General features: G+C 47.8%; 7 protein-coding genes across 7 annotated transcripts; 5 read left to right on the top strand and 2 right to left on the bottom strand.

Moving 5' to 3' along the window:
- Window positions 1–1,072: 1,072 nt before the first annotated feature.
- ONS95_005747 (uncharacterized protein) lies at window positions 1,073–6,298 on the bottom strand. Its single transcript, XM_058499172.1, has 6 exons — window positions 6,230–6,298; window positions 5,145–6,040; window positions 3,587–5,092; window positions 2,878–3,540; window positions 2,073–2,468; window positions 1,073–1,643 (listed from the first exon to the last, which is right to left on the bottom strand). The coding sequence occupies exons 2-6, from the start codon at window positions 5,811–5,813 to the stop codon at window positions 1,251–1,253; spliced, it is 3,627 nt and encodes a 1,208-aa protein (XP_058351440.1). The 5' UTR covers window positions 5,814–6,040; window positions 6,230–6,298; the 3' UTR covers window positions 1,073–1,250.
- A 1,208-nt stretch (window positions 6,299–7,506) lies between these two features.
- On the top strand, window positions 7,507–8,186 carry ONS95_005746 (uncharacterized protein; the record flags this gene model as incomplete). Its single annotated transcript, XM_058499171.1, has 2 exons — window positions 7,507–7,572; window positions 7,617–8,186. The coding sequence occupies 2 exons, from the start codon at window positions 7,507–7,509 to the stop codon at window positions 8,184–8,186; spliced, it is 636 nt and encodes a 211-aa protein (XP_058351439.1).
- A 902-nt stretch (window positions 8,187–9,088) lies between these two features.
- ONS95_005745 (uncharacterized protein) lies at window positions 9,089–10,430 on the top strand (the record flags this gene model as incomplete). Its single annotated transcript, XM_058499170.1, has 1 exon — window positions 9,089–10,430. The coding sequence occupies one exon, from the start codon at window positions 9,089–9,091 to the stop codon at window positions 10,043–10,045; it is 957 nt and encodes a 318-aa protein (XP_058351438.1). The 3' UTR covers window positions 10,046–10,430.
- Window positions 10,431–12,026, bottom strand: ONS95_005744 (uncharacterized protein). The gene is made up of 5 exons (XM_058499169.1): window positions 11,994–12,026; window positions 11,620–11,917; window positions 11,436–11,563; window positions 11,135–11,377; window positions 10,431–11,058 (listed from the first exon to the last, which is right to left on the bottom strand). Exons 2-5 carry the CDS (start codon window positions 11,673–11,675, stop codon window positions 10,607–10,609), a joined length of 879 nt encoding a protein of 292 aa, XP_058351437.1. The 5' UTR covers window positions 11,676–11,917; window positions 11,994–12,026; the 3' UTR covers window positions 10,431–10,606.
- Window positions 12,027–13,341: 1,315 nt separating this feature from the next.
- ONS95_005743 (uncharacterized protein) lies at window positions 13,342–14,265 on the top strand (the record flags this gene model as incomplete). Its single annotated transcript, XM_058499168.1, has 1 exon — window positions 13,342–14,265. One exon carries the CDS (start codon window positions 13,342–13,344, stop codon window positions 14,263–14,265), a length of 924 nt encoding a protein of 307 aa, XP_058351436.1.
- Window positions 14,266–14,500: 235 nt separating this feature from the next.
- Window positions 14,501–16,327, top strand: ONS95_005742 (uncharacterized protein; the record flags this gene model as incomplete). Its single annotated transcript, XM_058499167.1, has 2 exons — window positions 14,501–15,346; window positions 15,395–16,327. The coding sequence occupies 2 exons, from the start codon at window positions 14,501–14,503 to the stop codon at window positions 16,325–16,327; spliced, it is 1,779 nt and encodes a 592-aa protein (XP_058351435.1).
- Window positions 16,328–17,690: 1,363 nt separating this feature from the next.
- Window positions 17,691–18,418, top strand: ONS95_005741 (uncharacterized protein; the record flags this gene model as incomplete). The annotated part of the gene is made up of 3 exons (XM_058499166.1): window positions 17,691–17,853; window positions 17,957–18,164; window positions 18,292–18,418. 3 exons carry the CDS (start codon window positions 17,691–17,693, stop codon window positions 18,416–18,418), a joined length of 498 nt encoding a protein of 165 aa, XP_058351434.1.
- Between the last annotated feature and the right edge of the window lie 890 nt (window positions 18,419–19,308).

Genomic DNA, 19,308 nt, shown 5'->3' with positions numbered 1-19,308 from the left:
GGGTAGGATAAAAGGTGGAGTTCGTGAGAAGAGAAACAGGAGAGCCTCAGGTCATGCCGTCCCATGCTAAGGTCGTCGAAGGGTACTTCTATCTGGTACAGGGTTCCGACTGGTGCGCGGCCATACAGCTCCGATTTGGAGTATCATCGAATGACACGATACTCTCTTCTTTGACCAGTCCCACCCGGGCCACCTTCACATGATCCACAATTGAAATAAACAAACCTTGTGCTGTGGCCATGTATCTGAACTGATACCATGGCCACAGTACGATGCATTGCGCTACTTGTGTTCTTTTCCAGGTGTATACCACCCTCTCGATCAATATCTCAGACTTTCTGTGTCTCCAGACAGCAAGTTCTTATCTCATTGCTCATAGCCAATTTTGTAATATCATTTACCCACGAAGCCATTTCTCCAAGGAAAGTGAACCTGGGTCCTTAGCATTGAAAGGCAGACGCAATTGCATCTTACCAAATATCATGCTTGCCTGTTAACAGCAAAAGCCGTAGTGTTGCTTGCTAACAACGCGAAAGTATCTCCACGTGGCAATCAATGTACGACGTTCACTACTCCTATACTAAAGTTATAGGGGAAGGTCGTTGTTCAAGAGTTTGTAGCGAAGCGGAGTCTAGAATCAGATAGATATATGTATACTCTGCAAGATTAGAGTTTTCACAGATCGTCTCTTAAAGGTTCTTAACAACACTTCTTATGTTACCTGAAATGTTTTGGACACTTGGATATCAGAAGGCGCCGTATTCTAATGAAACCTCATAGATCTCATCAGAGCTTTCGAGGGCTATTGTACAGCTGCGCTAAGAACTTCGGTCGTTCATGAACTCCGAGGGGAGGATGAAATAGCTGCTTAAATCTATACTAGACCCTCAAGATATCTAGTAACAGCGAAGCTAATCTGTCACTTTACGTGACATTTAGCTCAGGATAGGAATGTGCCAGAGGCGAAAGGACGTCGAAGTCTCCCATCCCAACCCAGAAGCGAGGCTGGGGACGGGAAATGTGGCATAGGTGTTTTCGAAAACGAACATGATGTTAAATCTTGATATAATATACCCACACCAGCTAAATACCGTACTGTACAATGGTTCCCTCCTCCTCCCGTCCTCTCATCTTCCAATCCATCCATCACTCATAATACCCCACACATGCAACCTACTATCGTACAGCTCCCGCCCTCTTCCCCGGGCGAGGCAGGAATCATCCTCTCAACTCTGGCGGGAAGAGAAACCTCACTTCCCACCACTCTCAACACCCATCATCTCCGCATGTTGAATCTCGACCAACTCCCCATCCCCATCATCGCCCGCCCCTCCAACAGCACCGCCCACAATCGAACTTGCACTTTCCACCCTCTTCGCATCCTCCACATCCGCCTCAGCCATCTTGACATGTACGACCTCATCCTCATCGTCATCGTCATCCTCCAGACTAGTCCTCCTCTTCGCCTCAGTCGTAACGCTCAACCTCCTCCTCCCCCTACTCAATCCCGAACCCACACCTTTACCATCCAGCCCTCCCCCTAAATCCAACTCATCGTCAAGTTGCGACGCCGAAGCGAGAGCATGGCCATATCCGCCATCGGAGTCATCGCTATCGATGTCATCGTCGTCATCATCGTCGCTCTGTACATCATCCTCGTTAGCACTGTCTCCACTATGATTTCCAGTTCCGTTCCTTATTCCATCTACATTTCTGTTTCTCCGACGGCCGCGGCCTCTGACATGGCTTTCGGAACTGGGATCGGAAGAGCCAGAACTGGATCTTGACAGCGAGCCCGTGGGACTCATGCCATTTTTACCGAACGGCCACAGCGAGGGAAAACTTGCTCGACCAATGCCGATGCCGAGGGCAGTAGGAGAGTGGGGTGATGTGGTGTTTGGGGGGAGGAGGATCGGATGGTGCAGAATGACGGTAGGGAGGGAGGAGATGCCACTTCCACTTCCATGTCCATTCCCCTCTCCATTTCCAGCGTCGCTGGCGTTGGAGATTGAGATGGAGACAAAGGCGGAGTTGTAGTTGGAATTGGAATCATCAGAATTAGGGATACCCACATTCTTCCCGTGGTCCTCCCTTGCCAGCTTGAGCAGTTCGCGCTCCTCGCTACTCAGATTCCTCTTCCCAGATCCGACCAGACCGAGACCTTCATCTTCGCCTTCGATATCGCCAATGCTGAAGTCGCCATCGTTTTCGGAATCATCGTCTTCATCTGCAGCGAAAGGGTTCAGGTTCTTCTGGTGCTCAGCTTCTTCAGCTCGTTGCTGGCCATTGGGTGACACAGCATTCTCAGCGTTCTGCTTTGAGTGCAGTGCTAATCTGGCTGCTAATTGGCGACGCGCACGAGATGGTGGAATGGCGAGAGGAGGCGGTGGTGGAGGTGGAAGGGAAGGTGGTTCAAGGTCGGAGCTCGTGGCTGTGGTAGTTGATGGCGTGGAGATGTAGCGTGAGAACTAAGAAAAGTTGAAAAGTTAGTAAACTCTACATTTCAGAAGCTCACACACGATAATATGAGAAGGCACTGAAATCGATATCCGGCCCTGGGGAGCGAAAGAATGGGAAGATATGACATGTCAAATCATCCTCAGCAACCAATCGCAAAGGAGAGACTGGCTCGAAAATGGTAAAATTTTGGAACTTGTCTCCCGATATTGACAAGATCGCCTGAACCAAGCCAAAGGGAACGCCCATTCCACCATATAGCAATAATGTACAAGAAAACACAAGCAGAGCTCATTCATCACGGACGGTACCCTCGGGAAACAAGGGGGTCTCGCGGTCGAGTTGCTCCAGATATTCGTAGTCGACTTCTTCGTCGTCGAACTTATCAAGATTGGGAGCTGGAGGAACAGAATGACCCACTTCAGCTGCGCCACTATTGTTCCTTGCTCCATCGTCATCATTGTCTTCGTCCATCTCGTCATCCTCTTCATCGCTTGAACTCCCGAATCCGCTAAGAAGCGTTCCGCCGCTGAGAGTGAACGCTGATGTACCGTTGCCATTTGCGAGATCGATGCTGTCCAGCCCTGCCGAACCGTTGAGACCAGCATCCGCGAGAGCAGATGATGCACCGCCGAAATTCGTCGCAGCGTTGACTGCGTTCATGACGGCTTGCCGTGGTCCTACCGACATGTCTGGTCGTACACCTCCGAGGATAGCGTTGTCTCGTTCTCGTGTCTCGGCAAGAGTGACCTCCACGTATGTGACCCATTCCCCATTCATGACCTTGTCCAGTACTGAATCTGACAATAACTCGGGTGGATGTCTTTCTGTGAATTTTACAACCTCCTCGGCAATAAGTGTCAGGTGACCCATATATCCCAGGCGCATTTTGTTCTTTTCTTGAGCTTCATCGCTCTTCTTCTGTCCATCAACAATACGCATTGTAATGTCACCAGTCTCGAAAAGATCGATGGCAAGAGAGCGGTTGAAGCCGCGGTCCATGGGGCCATTGAAAACCTGTTGTACAACGTCATATACGACATTATGTAGAAAGTTATTCCAAGGAAATCGGAAAAAGAAATCCTATGAAGGTTAATATTGAATGTCTTGTGAGCATTACTCAACTTACTACTATTGTTGGAACAACTTTGTGTTCAACGAATTGCATCTTGAGAAAGTCACCCACAACTGGGCTGCTCTGTACATCCTCCATGGCTTGCAGATTATGTTCATCCGTGTTACTCATCATGATCGAGTTAGAGCTGTCTCCAGCTTCTCCCATTGTTGTGTCGAGACTTTCGACACTTTGAGTCACCTCAGGCGCAGGTGGTGGGACAATACCCTGGGCCGGCTCGACTTTTTTCGCGAATAACGGCGCTGGCTTATCCTCTGGATGTGCCAGAGCATCTAATGAGTCGGCTGCAGGTACTTCCGTGACAGGAATTTGCGGCTCAGCTGGTTTTCCTTCCACCTTTGGACTGTCGGCGGATTCCTCTGATGATTCGGGCGAGGGCTTGCTGTCTCCACCGGTAGAAACGTCGCTGTCTTCGGTGGTGGTATCTACGGAAGGAGGTGGCGAAGTCATAGCGGTGTCCTGTTGGATTTCAAGGGAATCAACTTTCCGAGACAGTTCCTTTGTTGGTGAGAGTGGCATTACGGCCATTTCAGGATCCTCTAAATGGTGATCTTCAATCTTCAATCGTGGAGAGCTTAATGGCTCATCGACAAATTCTTCATCATCTGTGGCTCGTAATGAAAAAGGCCTGAGACTTGATGGGTTGAGAAGATCTTCTGGGTCTGGTTTCTCGTCAAAGTCATCCTTGGCATCGTCTCCAAGATCTGCAGCATGCGTAACTTCCTCAAACCCGTCATCATCAGAAGCATTCTGTACTTCGAGTTTTCGTGATCCATCTGGCGACCCTAGACGAGTCTGAGTCGAGGATTTCATCGTTAAGTCATCATTGGAGTTTCCCGCTTGGTTTGCGGATATTAGTAGCTTGCCTTCAGCCTTGAGCTTTTCTCTTTCTGCGTCTCTGGCCTTGACAAACTCTTCACTGCCAACTTCGTTTAGCAAGCCCATATTACTGCAATGAAGAAGCTCGGCCATTAGCTCGCAGGTCTTGAATCTGTCAAAGCCCAAGGGCTCAATTTTGCCCCCAAATGCTGCATTCAGTTCCTTTCTTCGAATTGTCACTGGACCGTCTCCCCCTCCAATGGTGTGATTGGGGCTTAGAATAAGCTCCATGAAATCCGGAACCCGCTGAGCAAACATCCGTAACAATGTACCGAGATAGATTGGGTCTCGACTCGAAGGCACTGTGTTTGCTTCTGACCCAACATCTGGGTCATAATCGGAGTTGTTCTTTCGAATGACCTCGATAACAATCCCAACACCTACTGTAAGTGGGTTGCCGCCCTTAAGCATATCTGATATCAACTTCTCAATACATGGCTGGGAGACCAGTTGTCGTGTCAACTCGTTCGGACCAATGCAAGATTGTTCATTCTGGGAAGCATTGGCAGATATTGTGATGATGGCTTTCAGGAAATCTCCGGCAGATGTTTGTGTAGCCCAAGAATGCTCAGAGGAAAGGAAGGATAGTAATATTGGCATCAAATCTTGGGAGTGTAACCACTATAATGTTATGGTTAGAAAATTCTCCAAATCTCGAGTCTGGAGAGCATACGTCTACAATTCCTTGACCTCCTTCAGCTTTTTCCAAGCTGATGATCTTCAGCAGTAGGTCCATAACCATAGGTGAATCCACATGCTGCAGCATGTTTTTCACTGCTCCATCGAGAGACTTGAAAAGGTCAAGCATTTCCTCGGTTTTCTTGTCGAGCAGAGCTTCATTAACCTTGGTAAAATAACTAGCTTGGAGGGGATCGAGTGGTGGAGGGAGCTTGAGAAAGTCCCAGAATTTTCGCAGCAGCGGCTGATTCTCGATGAGAGATTCACATATTGACCAGTTGTCCGACGATAGGACCTCTGCAGCAACGTATGCATATCGGTTCCGCTTCTTCTCCTTCTCATCTTCGTCGTCCTCGGCAGGTCCGCGGGACTGTGAAAATGATCGACCCTTTCCCTTTGACTCGGCATCTTCTTCTTTCTCTTCTGTTGTCGTAGGCTCAGGGTCCTCAACTACCACAGTTTCTAATTTTGGAGCTACCACATATTCCAGCAATCGCTCCAATATCTTGTCCTCGCGTAAGAATTCGATAAGCTTAGTGTTGTGCTGTTTGAGCTCTTGTATCAGGTCGCTCTCGTCTAGCAGCTCCTCGAGTGTAACATCGGGTTTATCGAGGATGGTATCAATAGTGGAGATATTGGCGTATCCGCCAAATCGCCAAAACATCTTGAATTACGTGACGGCGCTCGTCTGCCACCTGTAGCTGGGCGGCGGATCGAGGTAAGAGGTATTTCTGCAGACAAATAATCGCTGGAAGCTGGTCATGCGAGTACTCTCGAGAGTTACTAGTGGAGCCGCAAAATTGAGTTGAAGAGAAACGCCGGTGCGCGGTCGCGATGCGCGGGTATGGTCTATCTATCGCAGGGGGCTTCGGATGATGTTTCGCAGGCAGTCTGGTAGATTGAAGGTCAGCTTGGACTCGGTCTCGAGGACGAGGCTCGATGTTGACGCCGGTGAGGTTTGGTTGTGGGTGGGACTGATGCCTGAGAATGGCCAGGCGCGATTCAGCCTTTCGCGAAGCCTCTGCGCAAGGTCACAGTGTAATGTGGGGAAAAGAGGGACAACTAGAAGAGGGGCCATACAAGCAAAGAATCTGGATTGCAATGGGTGTTGTAATGTACAAGCTGAGGGCCAGTCGAGGGTCGTGTGCCGGGCCGTGGAATAAGGAAGACGTCGGGATTTTCTTGAGGCTCAAATGCTGAGTTGGCAAAGAAGCCGCACTACGCCAGGTCGACAGCTGATAGATGGATGATTAAGAGGCAGGGTGCGGTGAGGAAGAAAGAGCGGGTATCAAAGAACAACAACAAGAAAGAAGAGAAGTGAAGTGAAGCAGTCGTAGAAGTACAATGGACGGTCGTATCGATGGGTAGCTGAAGCGGTAGGTGAGGTGAGGTGAGGGAAGATGCGGCTCGTGATTGTTTGGTCTGGAAAAGGGAGTAAAAGTCAGGTCGGGTTGGGTTGGGACGGCCTGGATGGTCAGGTCGCAGGCGTGGGTACGAGTAAGTTTGCTGATAATCTGGTTTGGCGTCCAGGCGTTCTTCCCTTCCCTTCTCGTCCCCTCCCCTTCCCGTCGGATCCCTGCAGCCACCAAGCATGCTGGTGGACGGAGAGAGAGGGCAATACAAAGCCAAAGCCCCTTTTCCAGTTCTTACAACGGGCAGCAACATAAATAAATAGCTAGCTGGATTTGAAGGAATGTCGTTCGGCAACAATGTTGACTTGTTATGATTCACATAAGCTAATAATCCATATCTATATCTCTCTGATCCTTATCCACATGTGCTTCGACAATGCGGTGCTGTCTGTCTTTGCCACGTCTTTCTGAAACTGCCAGGTGAGCAAGAACGTTGCTGCCACGTGATGATCGGATCTTGCCGAACTTGATCCGTCATGTTGCACCAATTAGAAGGGCTGACTGTTTCGAGGCAACCTGGGCCAGGACGTCTTTGTGGATTGCGACACAGCCTTATGACCAGACCTAGCTCTCCATATTCAGCGATCATTCACACAAGAAACAGCTTTCTCTCCACACGGACACAAACAACTTTCCCTAATTCAGACGTCACAGCTACCGCTTATTCAGCTTCTCCAACAAGTCTGCTTCACCTGCTACAGCCGGATCAAGTGTGGTAGCCTCGACGCATCATTCCTTGGAACAACCTTCCACAAAGCACGCACATCGGCGCAGTACAACGATCGTTCCTCGATAGCATTACGAAGACAGTGGAACAGAACATATCAGGTTATCCTCGTTCTGGAAACAGTCCTCGGTCTCGTGGGACGTGATACTAGCTGGCGATCGATCGTGGGGTAATCGTACACTTCACAGAGCTGGAACTTTCCAGGAGACATACACAATATGAATAGACTCTTCGGCGCAAAGAGTTCGGCTCCCAAGCCAACTCTAAACTCTGCCATCTCAAATGTAAGACCAGCCCCAATTCAAAGGTTACCCCGCTAACCTCCCAGGTCGACGAACGAGTCTCCTCAATCGACGTCAAGCTCGCCGCCATCAACGCCGAGCTCCAAGGCTACCAAACCAAACTCTCCAAGATGCGCGACGGTCCAGGTAAGACAGCCATCAAGCAGAAAGCACTAAAGGTTCTCCAGCGGAGGAAGATGTACGAAGGACAACGCGATCAGCTCCAACAGCAAGTCTGGAACATGGAACAAGCGGGCATGATGCAAGATAACCTCAAGAACGTCATGACGACAGTAGACGCCATGAAGCAGACAAACAAGAGCTTGAAACAGCAGTACGGAAAGATCAACATCGATAAGATTGAGCGCATGCAAGACGAGATGGCGGATCTGATGGATATTGGAAATGATATCCAGGAGAGTATAAGTCGCAGTTATGATATTCCAGAGGATGTCGATGAGGCTGAATTGGATGCTGAACTGGAGGCTTTGGGTGAGGAAGTGGAGTTTGAGAATTTCGGCGCGGAAAGTACGCCTAGTTTCATGGTGGATGAGGTGCCACAGTTCATCGATGAGCCACCTCAGACGACTGGCCAGGTTAAGGAAGCCGCTGGATAGTCAAGGTAATTTGACTGTTGGTTTTGGGGCGTTGAATGGAGTTTTAAACTATGGATTGAAGGCAATCTGGAGCTTCTTACGAATGGCTAATAATTCTCGAGCAAGCGACAAGGGCATATGTTTCTATCTTTCCTCTTACCTGTCTGCTCATTATGCGTCGACATGATGAGGCAAGGACCTCGAATTTCTGTTTCCAATAATTCCCATATTGCACACATCTGATTTCGGGTACCCATGCGGTTCTTCCTTGCAGGTACTGCTTCTTTTGCAGGGCGGACCCCCTCCGTCACCAATCTTCCATTAACAATGTGGTGATACAATCTTGCCCAGCGGCAGTGTTCAAACTCAGAAGTTGGGCACAACTCAAGCATGCCCTTGCCATTACAGCACATCTTACATGAGACAAGAGCCACAGCCTCGCCCAGCCGCTGTGGTCGCTCTCGGGCATCGCTCTGATGTGCTGCATACAGCCTCGCCCGAGAGATATCTGTATGGTTCTGTTCATGTTGCACAAGCGAAGGTCTCTTCGTTTCCAGCCTCTGCATGGGCTTGAGGCAATAAGAATACTAATACTAGTACGGCATCATGCCCTCCATGGGAGTGTAGTAGCTTATTATAAATTCCCAAGCACCCCTCTTTCTGTCGAGTGCCCCTTTCCTCTCCATCTCTACCCTTGACTTCATCGTCACCCATTGCCACAAGCTCCGCTCCCCATCCCAAACACTCTACCAAATTCCCACCTCACCTTCTCCAACCTCCTCCAACATAATCATCGTCACCATCTCCTCACCATCCGCACGGGCAGACTCCTACTCAGACGAAGCTGCTGTAAAATTCCCTCCTCACCCTTTCGAGACCAAGACCACACCCAAAATCAGCTCTCTCACCAGAACACAATTCCAATGGACACCTTCCTCAAGATTAAGACTTACACCCACGGTGAATCCAACACAAATCCCGTAATACCACACGATACAGAAGATGAGAAAGAACAGCGCTGCTCTGCACCCACCGAAGAAGATCAACTCCATGCCATTTATCTCGCGGGACGTTCACAAGGCAGCCAGTCTGGGAAGCGAAACAGGACGCTTCCGAAAAGCAAGACTAAGGCTCTGACTCTGAGTATCGATACCGAGATTGCGAGGGCGTATGAACCGTACTACGCTCTCCCCATCATAATCTCCCATTCCGAGTCCCAACCTGAAGAAGAAATCAGTGCCAGTAATCAATGTCCAGTCGGAGACTCACCATCTTCAACCTCATTTTCTCGACAACCCGAATATCCAGTTTACGAAACGAGCCTTGGGGTTTTGCCTGTGTCTGGATCGCTTGCCGGTGCTGGTCACCTTGAAGACGAATCGGGAGATGAGTTTGAGAACGAGGAGGAGAGTCCCGAATTATCATCATCGCCTCGCAGCGGGTCGCCAAAAGATAGGAGTGCGAATGACGATACAAGACTTAGCCTACCGAGTCTGGAGTCCGAATTTGGACTTGGACTCGTGAATAAGCTGCTGGCACCAGCAACTGAGCACGACAGCGACGATGAGGCTAAAGATAGTGAAGAGGACGAGTATGGACTTGAGAATCATTCATTCGATCTATCCCCTCTCTTATCCTCACCTGCAGTCTCAACTTCAGCATCGAACTTCGACTCAGACATGGAGAAGCTAGAGGATTCAGATTCAGAATTGGACTTCGTGGTTGTAGACAGTGATGTTGATAGTGATGAAGATGATATGAGAGATGGTAAAGAAGATATGTGTATGGGTGTCCGTGGTATTCGTGGGCGTGGGAATAGCGATAGGAAGCTGGTTGTTGGGGTTTGGGGATTAGGACGGAGAGGGAAAGGAGGATGTTGAATGGAAGGATAGAATAGTGGCTTGGAATGTGGAATGGAGGTTGGAGTTGATGGGATGGGTTGGCTTGGGGGAGTTGTAATGTGTGAGGATGTTTTTGATTTTGCGTGTTGGATGCGAGTGAGTTGGTTGAAGAGCAGCGACGTCGGGTTCTGATAGCATTCCTCCCTGTCGCTTGTCTGTTGATCTTTTCCTGTCGAATTATGGTTCTCTTTCCGGTCTCGCTTGGCAAGTATTCCATTGTTAATAAAAGCATCTCCTACGACATTTTGGCCGAGTCGTTCATGTTTATTTTAAATTGTTCCGGTTTCTGAGCTGAAGCGTGTCTCGGTTACCCCGGGGAAGGTCTGAAGCACGGTAATGGTAGCTGAGAGATGCAATGTGAAATGGTCAATATTTCTTATTTCTAGCTGCTCTATCATCTCTATGTATAACGCCAGTCTAAGTTCAAGCCTACCGAATTCCCATATATATCTACCCAATCCATAATCTATCAGTGCTCAAGTGTTTCTATATATCCAACCCCTCTAATCACATTACGATCACTATCACAAACCTGTCCTCTCATCTCCTCCCCCCACCCCCAACATATCTCTCACTCCCACTCTCCAACCCCTCCTCCAACGGCACCCCACCCTTCAAATCCCCCCTCCTCCCAATAATCTCCCCAGGATGCACCACATTAAACGCAACCATAACCCCCAACATCAGCACCGCATCAAACACATAAATATACACCTCGCTGCTCATGAGCGTGCCATCATGTCCCCCAGCAAACTCAAAAATCCTGAAAATACTCCTGATGAAGATCAACAAGCTGGCCGCGTACAGAGCCCAGAGGTATTTCTGCCAGGGGGCGCGAAGCGAGGCGGAGGTGGGTGAGCGGCGGAGTCGGAGGTGGAAGATGATGGATGTGGTGACGAAGAGGCCGAAGAAGAGGATCTGGAGGACGAGGCCGATGATGACGAGGGTTTTGCCGAGGTTTTGGGAGGAGGCGGAGGCCATCATGGAGCCGCCTGTTTGTGTAGTGTCAGCTGATTGTCACAGGTGGGGTGGGGACGAGTGGAATGGTGAAGGAAAGGAAAGACGTACCTCCTGCTTGCACAAGGAATGAAAAGACGTCGCCGATGACGAAGATCTTGGTGAGCCAGTTCGCACGAATGGGCGCCATGCTTTCACCGTTCGTGAATAGAATAATGCGACCGAGGACCATGTAGATGCTTGCTGCAAAGAGGGAAGGCGGGAGTAGGAGGAGGAGTGTTTGGATGATGAATATAGCCATGCTGGTTATGTTGTAATGGGATATAATTCGAAAGACATAGCCTGTCCATTCGACTGTTTGCTTGTGAGCAATTGAGAAGAGAGAGTAGTGGAATGTGTTGAGGGGACTGACAATGGCCACCAATGAGGAGGGGGATGAAATAGAAGGTTCGTTTCGTCCAGGCTTGCCAGCAGTGGTATGCTGTAGTGGCGAAGAAGAGGACGGCGAATATCGCTGCTGCTACAACGGAAGGGTCATATCTGGGAGTTGTTAGTAAGTATAGTCATTTCGACGGTGATATTTCAGGGTTACAGACTGGTAGAAGGAGAAATCGTCGTCATCACGAGCAATAAGGATAGAAGAATAGGTCATGATCGGAATAGGAGATAGAGTAAAAGCTCAAAGAGTTGATGAATAAGACGCGATTTAGAGAGAGCACAGTTGAAAACAGAGCATCTCTACACGGGACTATCAATATCTTGTACTTCTTCCATCCAAAACCATCCGTCATGGCAGGGATCGAACGGGTATGACAGCCTCCGACTTTCCTCCCCTTACCTCCTCGTACATAGCCTCAGGTCATTGGCATCTGACAAGCGAACGGTCAAGAAAGCCTGGAGACGTAAGCGCGAAAGCCCAATAAGGAAATAATCAATAAGATACTGCCCTGGAATGTGGATATTTACCTACCTTATCCGTGCCTCAGAATAGGGGCTCGCTTGGCAGCATCCAAACCCCAATGCTGTCCGATCCAGCGAATGAGATCGCTCACTGCAACTGCGCCCCCAACGTCGTCTCCCGTGTCTGACAGGCGCTGGGCAGAACCTCATCTGTCAGAACCAAGCTAGCTTCCCGACCACCTTCGTCGCATAGAACGCCTTCTCATTCGACGCTCATCAGAAACCGAATACCGATATCCCCTTACTCGTGGTTCCACTTCTTCCTGGTTCACTCTTATCCCCGGGCGCGCTCAATAACGAGTCTCTTCTCTGACCGCAGCGGCGTTCGCTCGTCGATCGTGCGAGGTACACGTCCCTGTCTGCTTACCTACAACGTATGGAGTCAGCGCCAGCTGGAGGTGCTGCTGCTGAAGGTGCGGCACAGCGCGTGAAGCCGCGTCGTCCTCATCACAAAAGTCGGAATGGCTGTGTACAATGCAAGGCTCGGAAGATAAAGGTGCGTTAGAGCGAGCCTCCTGTGATCTGTTGAGCACTGCTCGTTCTCGTGTTCTGTAATTTCATGTATTGCCTGAGTCGTCAGTCGTTGAGGCTGAGCAGCCTGGAATGTGGTTTTGATGTGGGCCGATGAGATAGATGATGTGCATCCGGGGGAACTTTAGGCCTAGGCATTGCTTGTAAGGCCTGTTTGGATGAGAATTTCATCTATGTCCGCTGGATGATGGGGCTTTCTGTACGATTTAGGAAATTCACGACGTTCAGAGAAAGTTCCTGGGCAGCGCTTGTGGTCGATTCTTGGTCAGTGCCATCCTATCAAGGCTATTTAAGCTTCATTTTATGACAGGGTATTTTTGTCCAAACCGGAGTTTCGGAATTGTCTAAAATCCCGTTTAATTTTGCTGCTTTGGACAGGTCCAGTAGAACCATGATAATTTGCTTTGTATCGGATTCGATATTTTGAATCAATGTCGTTTTGGCCACAATAGGTGGTAGCTACATTTTTGCTCCTGCTCTGAGAATCTCTTCCTACGGTCTTTCGCTCAGATCACTCAATGTTGACTCAATATTGATGCTCGCTAACGAACAGTCAGTGTGGCGAAGAGAAGCCAACATGCAAGAAATGCCAAAGCTATGGAACAGAATGCTCCTTTCTTCAAACACATCCGCTCCAAAGAGTACCTCCGCCACCTCTACAGGCTGTAGTTCCAACTTGGACAGATCCTAAGCCAGCACCAACAGGATCACGAGAACCTACCATTCAATCAATGCTTTCTCCTGAAATCAACACAACCCAGGGCTCTAGCCCAGCAATATCAAGTCCCCTGCGTCGTTCTTCACCACCGCCACCAGAAAGCTTCACGATGCAGGATCTCGAGCTTCTGCACTTCTACACAACGACATACTCAGATAACTTCTTCGAAAATCCGAAACTCCTCGAAATCTACAGGACGACAGTCGTACAGCTGGCCTTCGACTATCCCTTCTTGATGCACGAGATAATGTCTGTCGCAGCGCTGAATCTCGCCATTCTCAGGCCACAGAAACGAACTTCCTATCTCCATTTATCAGATACACATGCTGCGACAGGACTTTCCCTCTTTCAAATAGAAGTATCGAAACTCAACGAGCACAATTGCCATGCTTGTTTAGCTTTCTCGGCTTTGATCTTCACAAATGCATGGGCTTCCCAGGATGTCAATAAACCATCAACGCTATTCTTTTCTGCGTCCAGTGGCGAAGAGGACTATGAGCAGATCAAATGGATTAAGTTACAGCGCGGCACCAAAACCCTGATCAGTACAGCATGGCCCAGTCTTGTGAATGGACCCTTAGCAGCGATGTTCGTACCATGGAAGGGTCTGGATCCAAACAGACCGGACCCCTTACCAGAGGAGGAAGAGAGACGCTTCCAGGAGTTAGCAGAGTCATGGTTCACGGTTCCAGAAGAAAAGAAGACCATCTTGGATGGAGCACTGAAGCAGACGAGGAGGATATTCAGTATGTTAGAAGCCTTTCCAGAACAGAGCAGGATTGAAATTATCATGGCTTGGTTTACCGCAGTTTCAGATGAATACCTGGACTTGTTGGAGCAAAAATTTCCGCAGGCAATGCTTATTGTCATGTATTACTGTGTGGCGCTACAGCTTTTAGATAATGCTTGGTGGATGAAAGGGAAGGCAGAGAATCTGTTGCAGACGATGATCGATGTTCTAGGAAGCGGTTGGGAGAGATGGACGAGATGGCCGATTGAGAAGGTTTTCAATAGACAAGTACCACCGTTCTAGATAACTTTGTTATTAAAATTCCAAAATATGCTTAGAAATTCATTATAGATACTTTGATTCTCTGTCAGACATACTATCTTCTCCACCAAAGTTGTTCGGATTTAAGACCCAGCGTTCGGTAATCTAATCGCCTATCAAAAGTCTTACAGGGATAACAAATGCCACCCGCCTTCCAACTCCAATTCAACATTCAATCTCCCAAACCCTCAACTAAAATCACGCATTGTCTTCCTATATGCCCGGAATCAAATATCAATCACCATACGTATGTGCCCGCTGTCTGCGAGGCTACCAGCAACACCATGTCTTCCCAATTGGTCCCAGAACCACTTCCCGCCAACTGTCCCAACATTCGCCACTTCGAAGCCCTCAGCAGGACAACACGGGCAAGCTGAAGGGCAACGAGGACCATTCATCAATCGAATCGAAAATACTTAACTCAGCTCCAGAAACTTCGCCCGAAGCTCCCCAGAGCAATGCGGTCCCAGAACAAGGAGCAATGTCCCGGCGACTTGCCGAAGCCACCGAAGAAGCTCTCATTGAAGGCGGTCGCGCAGGCAGGAAAGCCGTCGAAGAAGCCGGCTTCTCTGAAGAACTGAAGAACAAACTCCTCGATCGCGTAGAAACCGCAAAGTTCCGTGCAGAGAACGCAGCCGCATTCGCAGAAGCAGGACTCAGCTCCAAAGTCGGACAGGGCTCGCGGCAGATTGCTACTGGGGAAGCATGGACTGGGGACGAGAATCCACAAGATGCGATGCTGAGGATGTTGGACGATGCGCGGAAGCCGTTGAAATCGAGTCTAAGGGGGCCGGCAAAGATACCAAGTCCTGTTATTGATTTGAGACTGAGCCCGAAGCCGAAGCAGAGGCCGGGGGAGAGGCTGGCGAATGCGAGGGATAAGACGTCGATTTATGCTATCTCGAAGGATTCGCAGATGACTGATAAGGAGAGGGAACAAATGAGGAGGGACTTCAAGGAGAGGTTTGGGCCTGGGGTTGGGACAATGCCAAACTCTTTTCGTGGTCTGGCTGCGTTGGCAAATGAGAGAATTGAGGATGCAATTGCGAGAGGACAGTTCAAGGTAGGCCCCTACATTTATGGCTTGGAGGTTTTACTAACCATACCGTAGAATATACCTCGTGGCAAAGGAATAGTAAGAGACACTCGAGCAGACAACCCATTTATCGATACCACAGAGTACATCATGAACAAGATGATACAAAGACAAGATATTGTCCCACCGTGGATTGAGAAGCAGCAGGAGCTAGTAAAGACAGCGAATATATTTCGGGCTAGGTTACGAAACGATTGGAAGCGGCATGCTGCAAGGACAATCGCCAGTCGTGGTGGGAGTTTGGAAGAACAAATGCGAATGGCCGATCGTTATGCTCAAGCTGAGAGTGTTTATAACCCAAGGAAAAAAGCTGTGGAACAGATTTCTCTTCCGTCGAAAGCTACGAGCGATTCCGTTTTGGTCAATATTGTCCAAGAAGCACCGTCAACACCTACTGAAAGCCCTCCGATTCAAGTCTCGCTCGAGACCAAAGAGGATGTCATTGCTTCCACAGAAGCGACATCTACACCAGCCGCAAGTGGTCTAGAGAACTCTGCGGAAACCCAAAATGGTGTTATAACTGCTGAAAGTACTTTACCGGAAGTTCCCAGTCTCCAAATCCAGCAAACGTCTGCACCATTACCTGCCCTGTTCCGAATACCGTCATGGGAACAAGCAGAGAATTCCTACCTCACACTTGCTATCCAAAACCTCAACACCCTCACCAGATCCTACAACCTAATGGCGCCTGATCTAGCCAAGAAGCCATACTTCTCTCTCGAACGAGAACTCAAATCATGCTATGCAGATGTCGCACCGCAACTTTCTCAAGCCATAAAGGAACGGGCGGCGAGACCTGCCAAAGAGTTGGTGGAGAAAATAGGGCATAGACCAGGTGGTGTCCTGGAGAGATTTGCAAGCGATAAGGCTGTGATCTATGATTCTAAGAAGCCGTTGTATGGATTTAAGGAGTTTTGGAGTGACTTGTGGGGTGAGAAGAGGGTCTGATGCTATCATGTGTACGATGCCATACATGGACATTCGCCGCTCTTCTGGCTAGCTGGAGAGCCGCGCTTACAATCCAGAAAATTGAGCTTCCACGCTAAAAATAGCAATCAGTTCCACCGACTCCATCTCTCAATACCGTCTCTCAAGCGTTCGACTCCTGGGGAGATCACCACAACTCACCAACTCCCATTGAAGTCTACACGCTCTCGGACCAAAGCTCAGTCGATGTATTCGAAATTCCCACCCGAGCACCTCCTGCACGACCAGCCTGCGTCTCGCACACTTCCCACCGCACCTCGGCGAAGTCTGCAGCCTATTCTCAAACTCAGAGTGACGCCCAAGGAAAAGCTTCAAGTCCAAGTCTGTGTACGTGATGGGATAGCAGGGTTCATGTCCCCCAGGACACCTTCCAGATGTCTGAAAACTTCTTCGACAACGATGCAGTGGTCTCGGTCTTGTCGAATTGAAGATTCGAAGGCAGAAAGATGCAGTCGTCAAACCTTGGATGGTAGGGAATGCATCAGAAAAGGAAAGTCTCAATTCGTGGCAGGCAAGCCAGACTGGTTATTCTGACTTTCCTTCCCGAACTGGCTAGCACCATCCGAACATCCATTTCAACTTTCCATCTGATATCTCCCGTATTCGTCGTATGTTTTGAATCGTCCTATCCTGGCAGCAGCGGACATTTGGAAGAGATCGTCGTCCGGGCATACACAAATGACTTCCAGAGAGGAGGCTGGTTCGGCTAGACGGGGTGGGTATGCCAAGATAACTTGAACTTGCCACTATCCAGGAGAAGTCCCTTATGACGTCGAATTGGCCGACCGAACCTGTTAAATGCTTCGCATGGATTCAAATCTACATATTTTGTACAGAATTTATGAAAAGACAGTATTTCGGAGCCTCAAGTCTTGTCATTTCGCATCAAGTCCAATTTAATCCCAATAGTCCACTGTTCTTCCTTGACCTTTGCGAGTCGCAAAAACAGAGTTTGCCGAGATGTCCAAACAAAAGAGGGTCTTGCAACTGCCGATCATGGAGAACAGCCTCATTGAGATCGGCCTCGCGGGGTTCCACTGCCGCACCAAACAACCTCAACGGCCAAGGGATCGACAAGGTAACATCGTTGCACGACTCCACAGCTTTCTCGTATTGACAGCAGGTGACTTTGTCCAAAAATATACAACGTTTACATGAAATAAGCGAGCATGTCGTCACATTGGAGGAGAAGTATATAAATATGTTCCTCTGCTCTTCTGGTGCTACCATCACAATCACATCATCATTCAACCTCAATTTCGAGCTCCAAACACATCAATCAAAAGTTTTACTCCACACAAAAGTCTTCACACAATCCTTCATCATGTTCAACAACATCAACATCCTTGCCCTCTCCCTCCTCTCCGCTACAGCCTTCGCAGCACCAACACCAGCTCCCCAAGTAGGAGACGGTGTCAACGACCCAAACTACAGCTGGTCCGTAACAGGATGGAGTGCCGGCTGTGCCAGATCAGGATGTTTCTATGGTAAGTTCACCAACTTCTGTTCCAAAGTCCCTTTCCGAACTTTCTCTCCCAATCCCAGAACACCAAAACTCAAAATACGAAATTCCAAACTAATATTCAACAGACTTCAACATCACCGCACCAGCATACGACGACATCCCCGCCTTCTCAGCTTACTGCTCCGGCGGACCCGAAGGTGCCGCCTTCAAGCCATGCGACATCTTCGATGATCTGCCTGGAAACCGTGGTGTTGCAGCACATTTGCTGGAGGCTGAGACGGGGACTGGGGCGCATATTGAGGTCAGCTTGCAGTGGACGGATTTGGATCAGCCGTGAGTACTTCCTTCTTTTTCATGTCCCCATCTTCTCTGTGATTTTGCAGTTTCGGTCGGCGTGTAGAGTTCTTTTGTTGAGAAGAGGAGCGGCTATGATGGTGTGAACATGACTAATGAGAAACAGGAACTCTTACTACAATTACACTGGTAATGCGACCTCGATTTACAACCAGTTCGTTGCACCACTTCAGGAGTTCACTATTACCCCATCATTGGATTTTGGTGTCGCATCGGCTTCTGGTGTCGCGTAGAGTTAAATGGATGATATTTTTGAACCAGAGGACGGATGTGCCTTCAGTGATAAAGGAGCAAAAATAGATGGATTATACTTGTGGTAGGGATAAATAAACCCTTGCCTTGTCTCTATCAGCACGAGCCTCAGCAAGGGCTACTATCCAATGGCTTCATCAGAATAGTTCTTTTGTGGAAGAGAAACCCCCTAGAACAGGGTTGTGAAATTAATTAGTACTTTTTTTAATTAATTTAATTAGTACTAAATTAATTACCTTTAGTATAAGGAACTGAAAATTAATACTAATTAATATTGTTTTTAAATTAATTAAATTATTTTTTAGTATACTAAAATTAAACTAAGAAAAATTAAAAAAAATTAATTATAATTTAAGATCTTATAAAATATGATTTAATAGTATATTTATAAAGTATTCTTATAAGTAAATATAATAAAGTAACTATAATATAAAGAAATTATATTAATTTAATTATCTTCTTCCTCTTCTTCTATAATAGAGTTATTTAACTCTAATATATCTTTAATTTTCTAACTTTTTAATAATATAGTCTTTTTAAGCTCTTAAGGATCTAAATTATTTCTAGTTTTAGTAATAATATTATTACTAATACTAAAAACCCTTTCTATAGAAGCTGAAGTAGCAGGTATTATTAGATACTTTCTAACTAATATATAAATTAAAGAATAGTTATTTTTATTAACTTTCTAATAATCTAAAGGTTTAACTTTAGAGTTAGAAATATTCTCTTTAAGATAAGATAAATATTCTTCTTCTTTAGCTTCTTTTTTATTAATAAAAAAGTCTTTATCTATATCCTTAGAATCAGAAGATTCTTAAATATCTAAAGAAGTATTAATAGTAGTATTATTTAAAGAAGCTTTTATTAT

This window comes from Cadophora gregata (genome assembly GCF_030347475.1).
Source record: "Cadophora gregata isolate MNR1 chromosome Unknown scaffold_16, whole genome shotgun sequence".
In the NCBI taxonomy this organism is placed as follows: Eukaryota; Fungi; Ascomycota; class Leotiomycetes; order Helotiales; family Ploettnerulaceae; genus Cadophora; species Cadophora gregata.
This window is presented reverse-complemented; position numbering and strand designations above follow the sequence as displayed.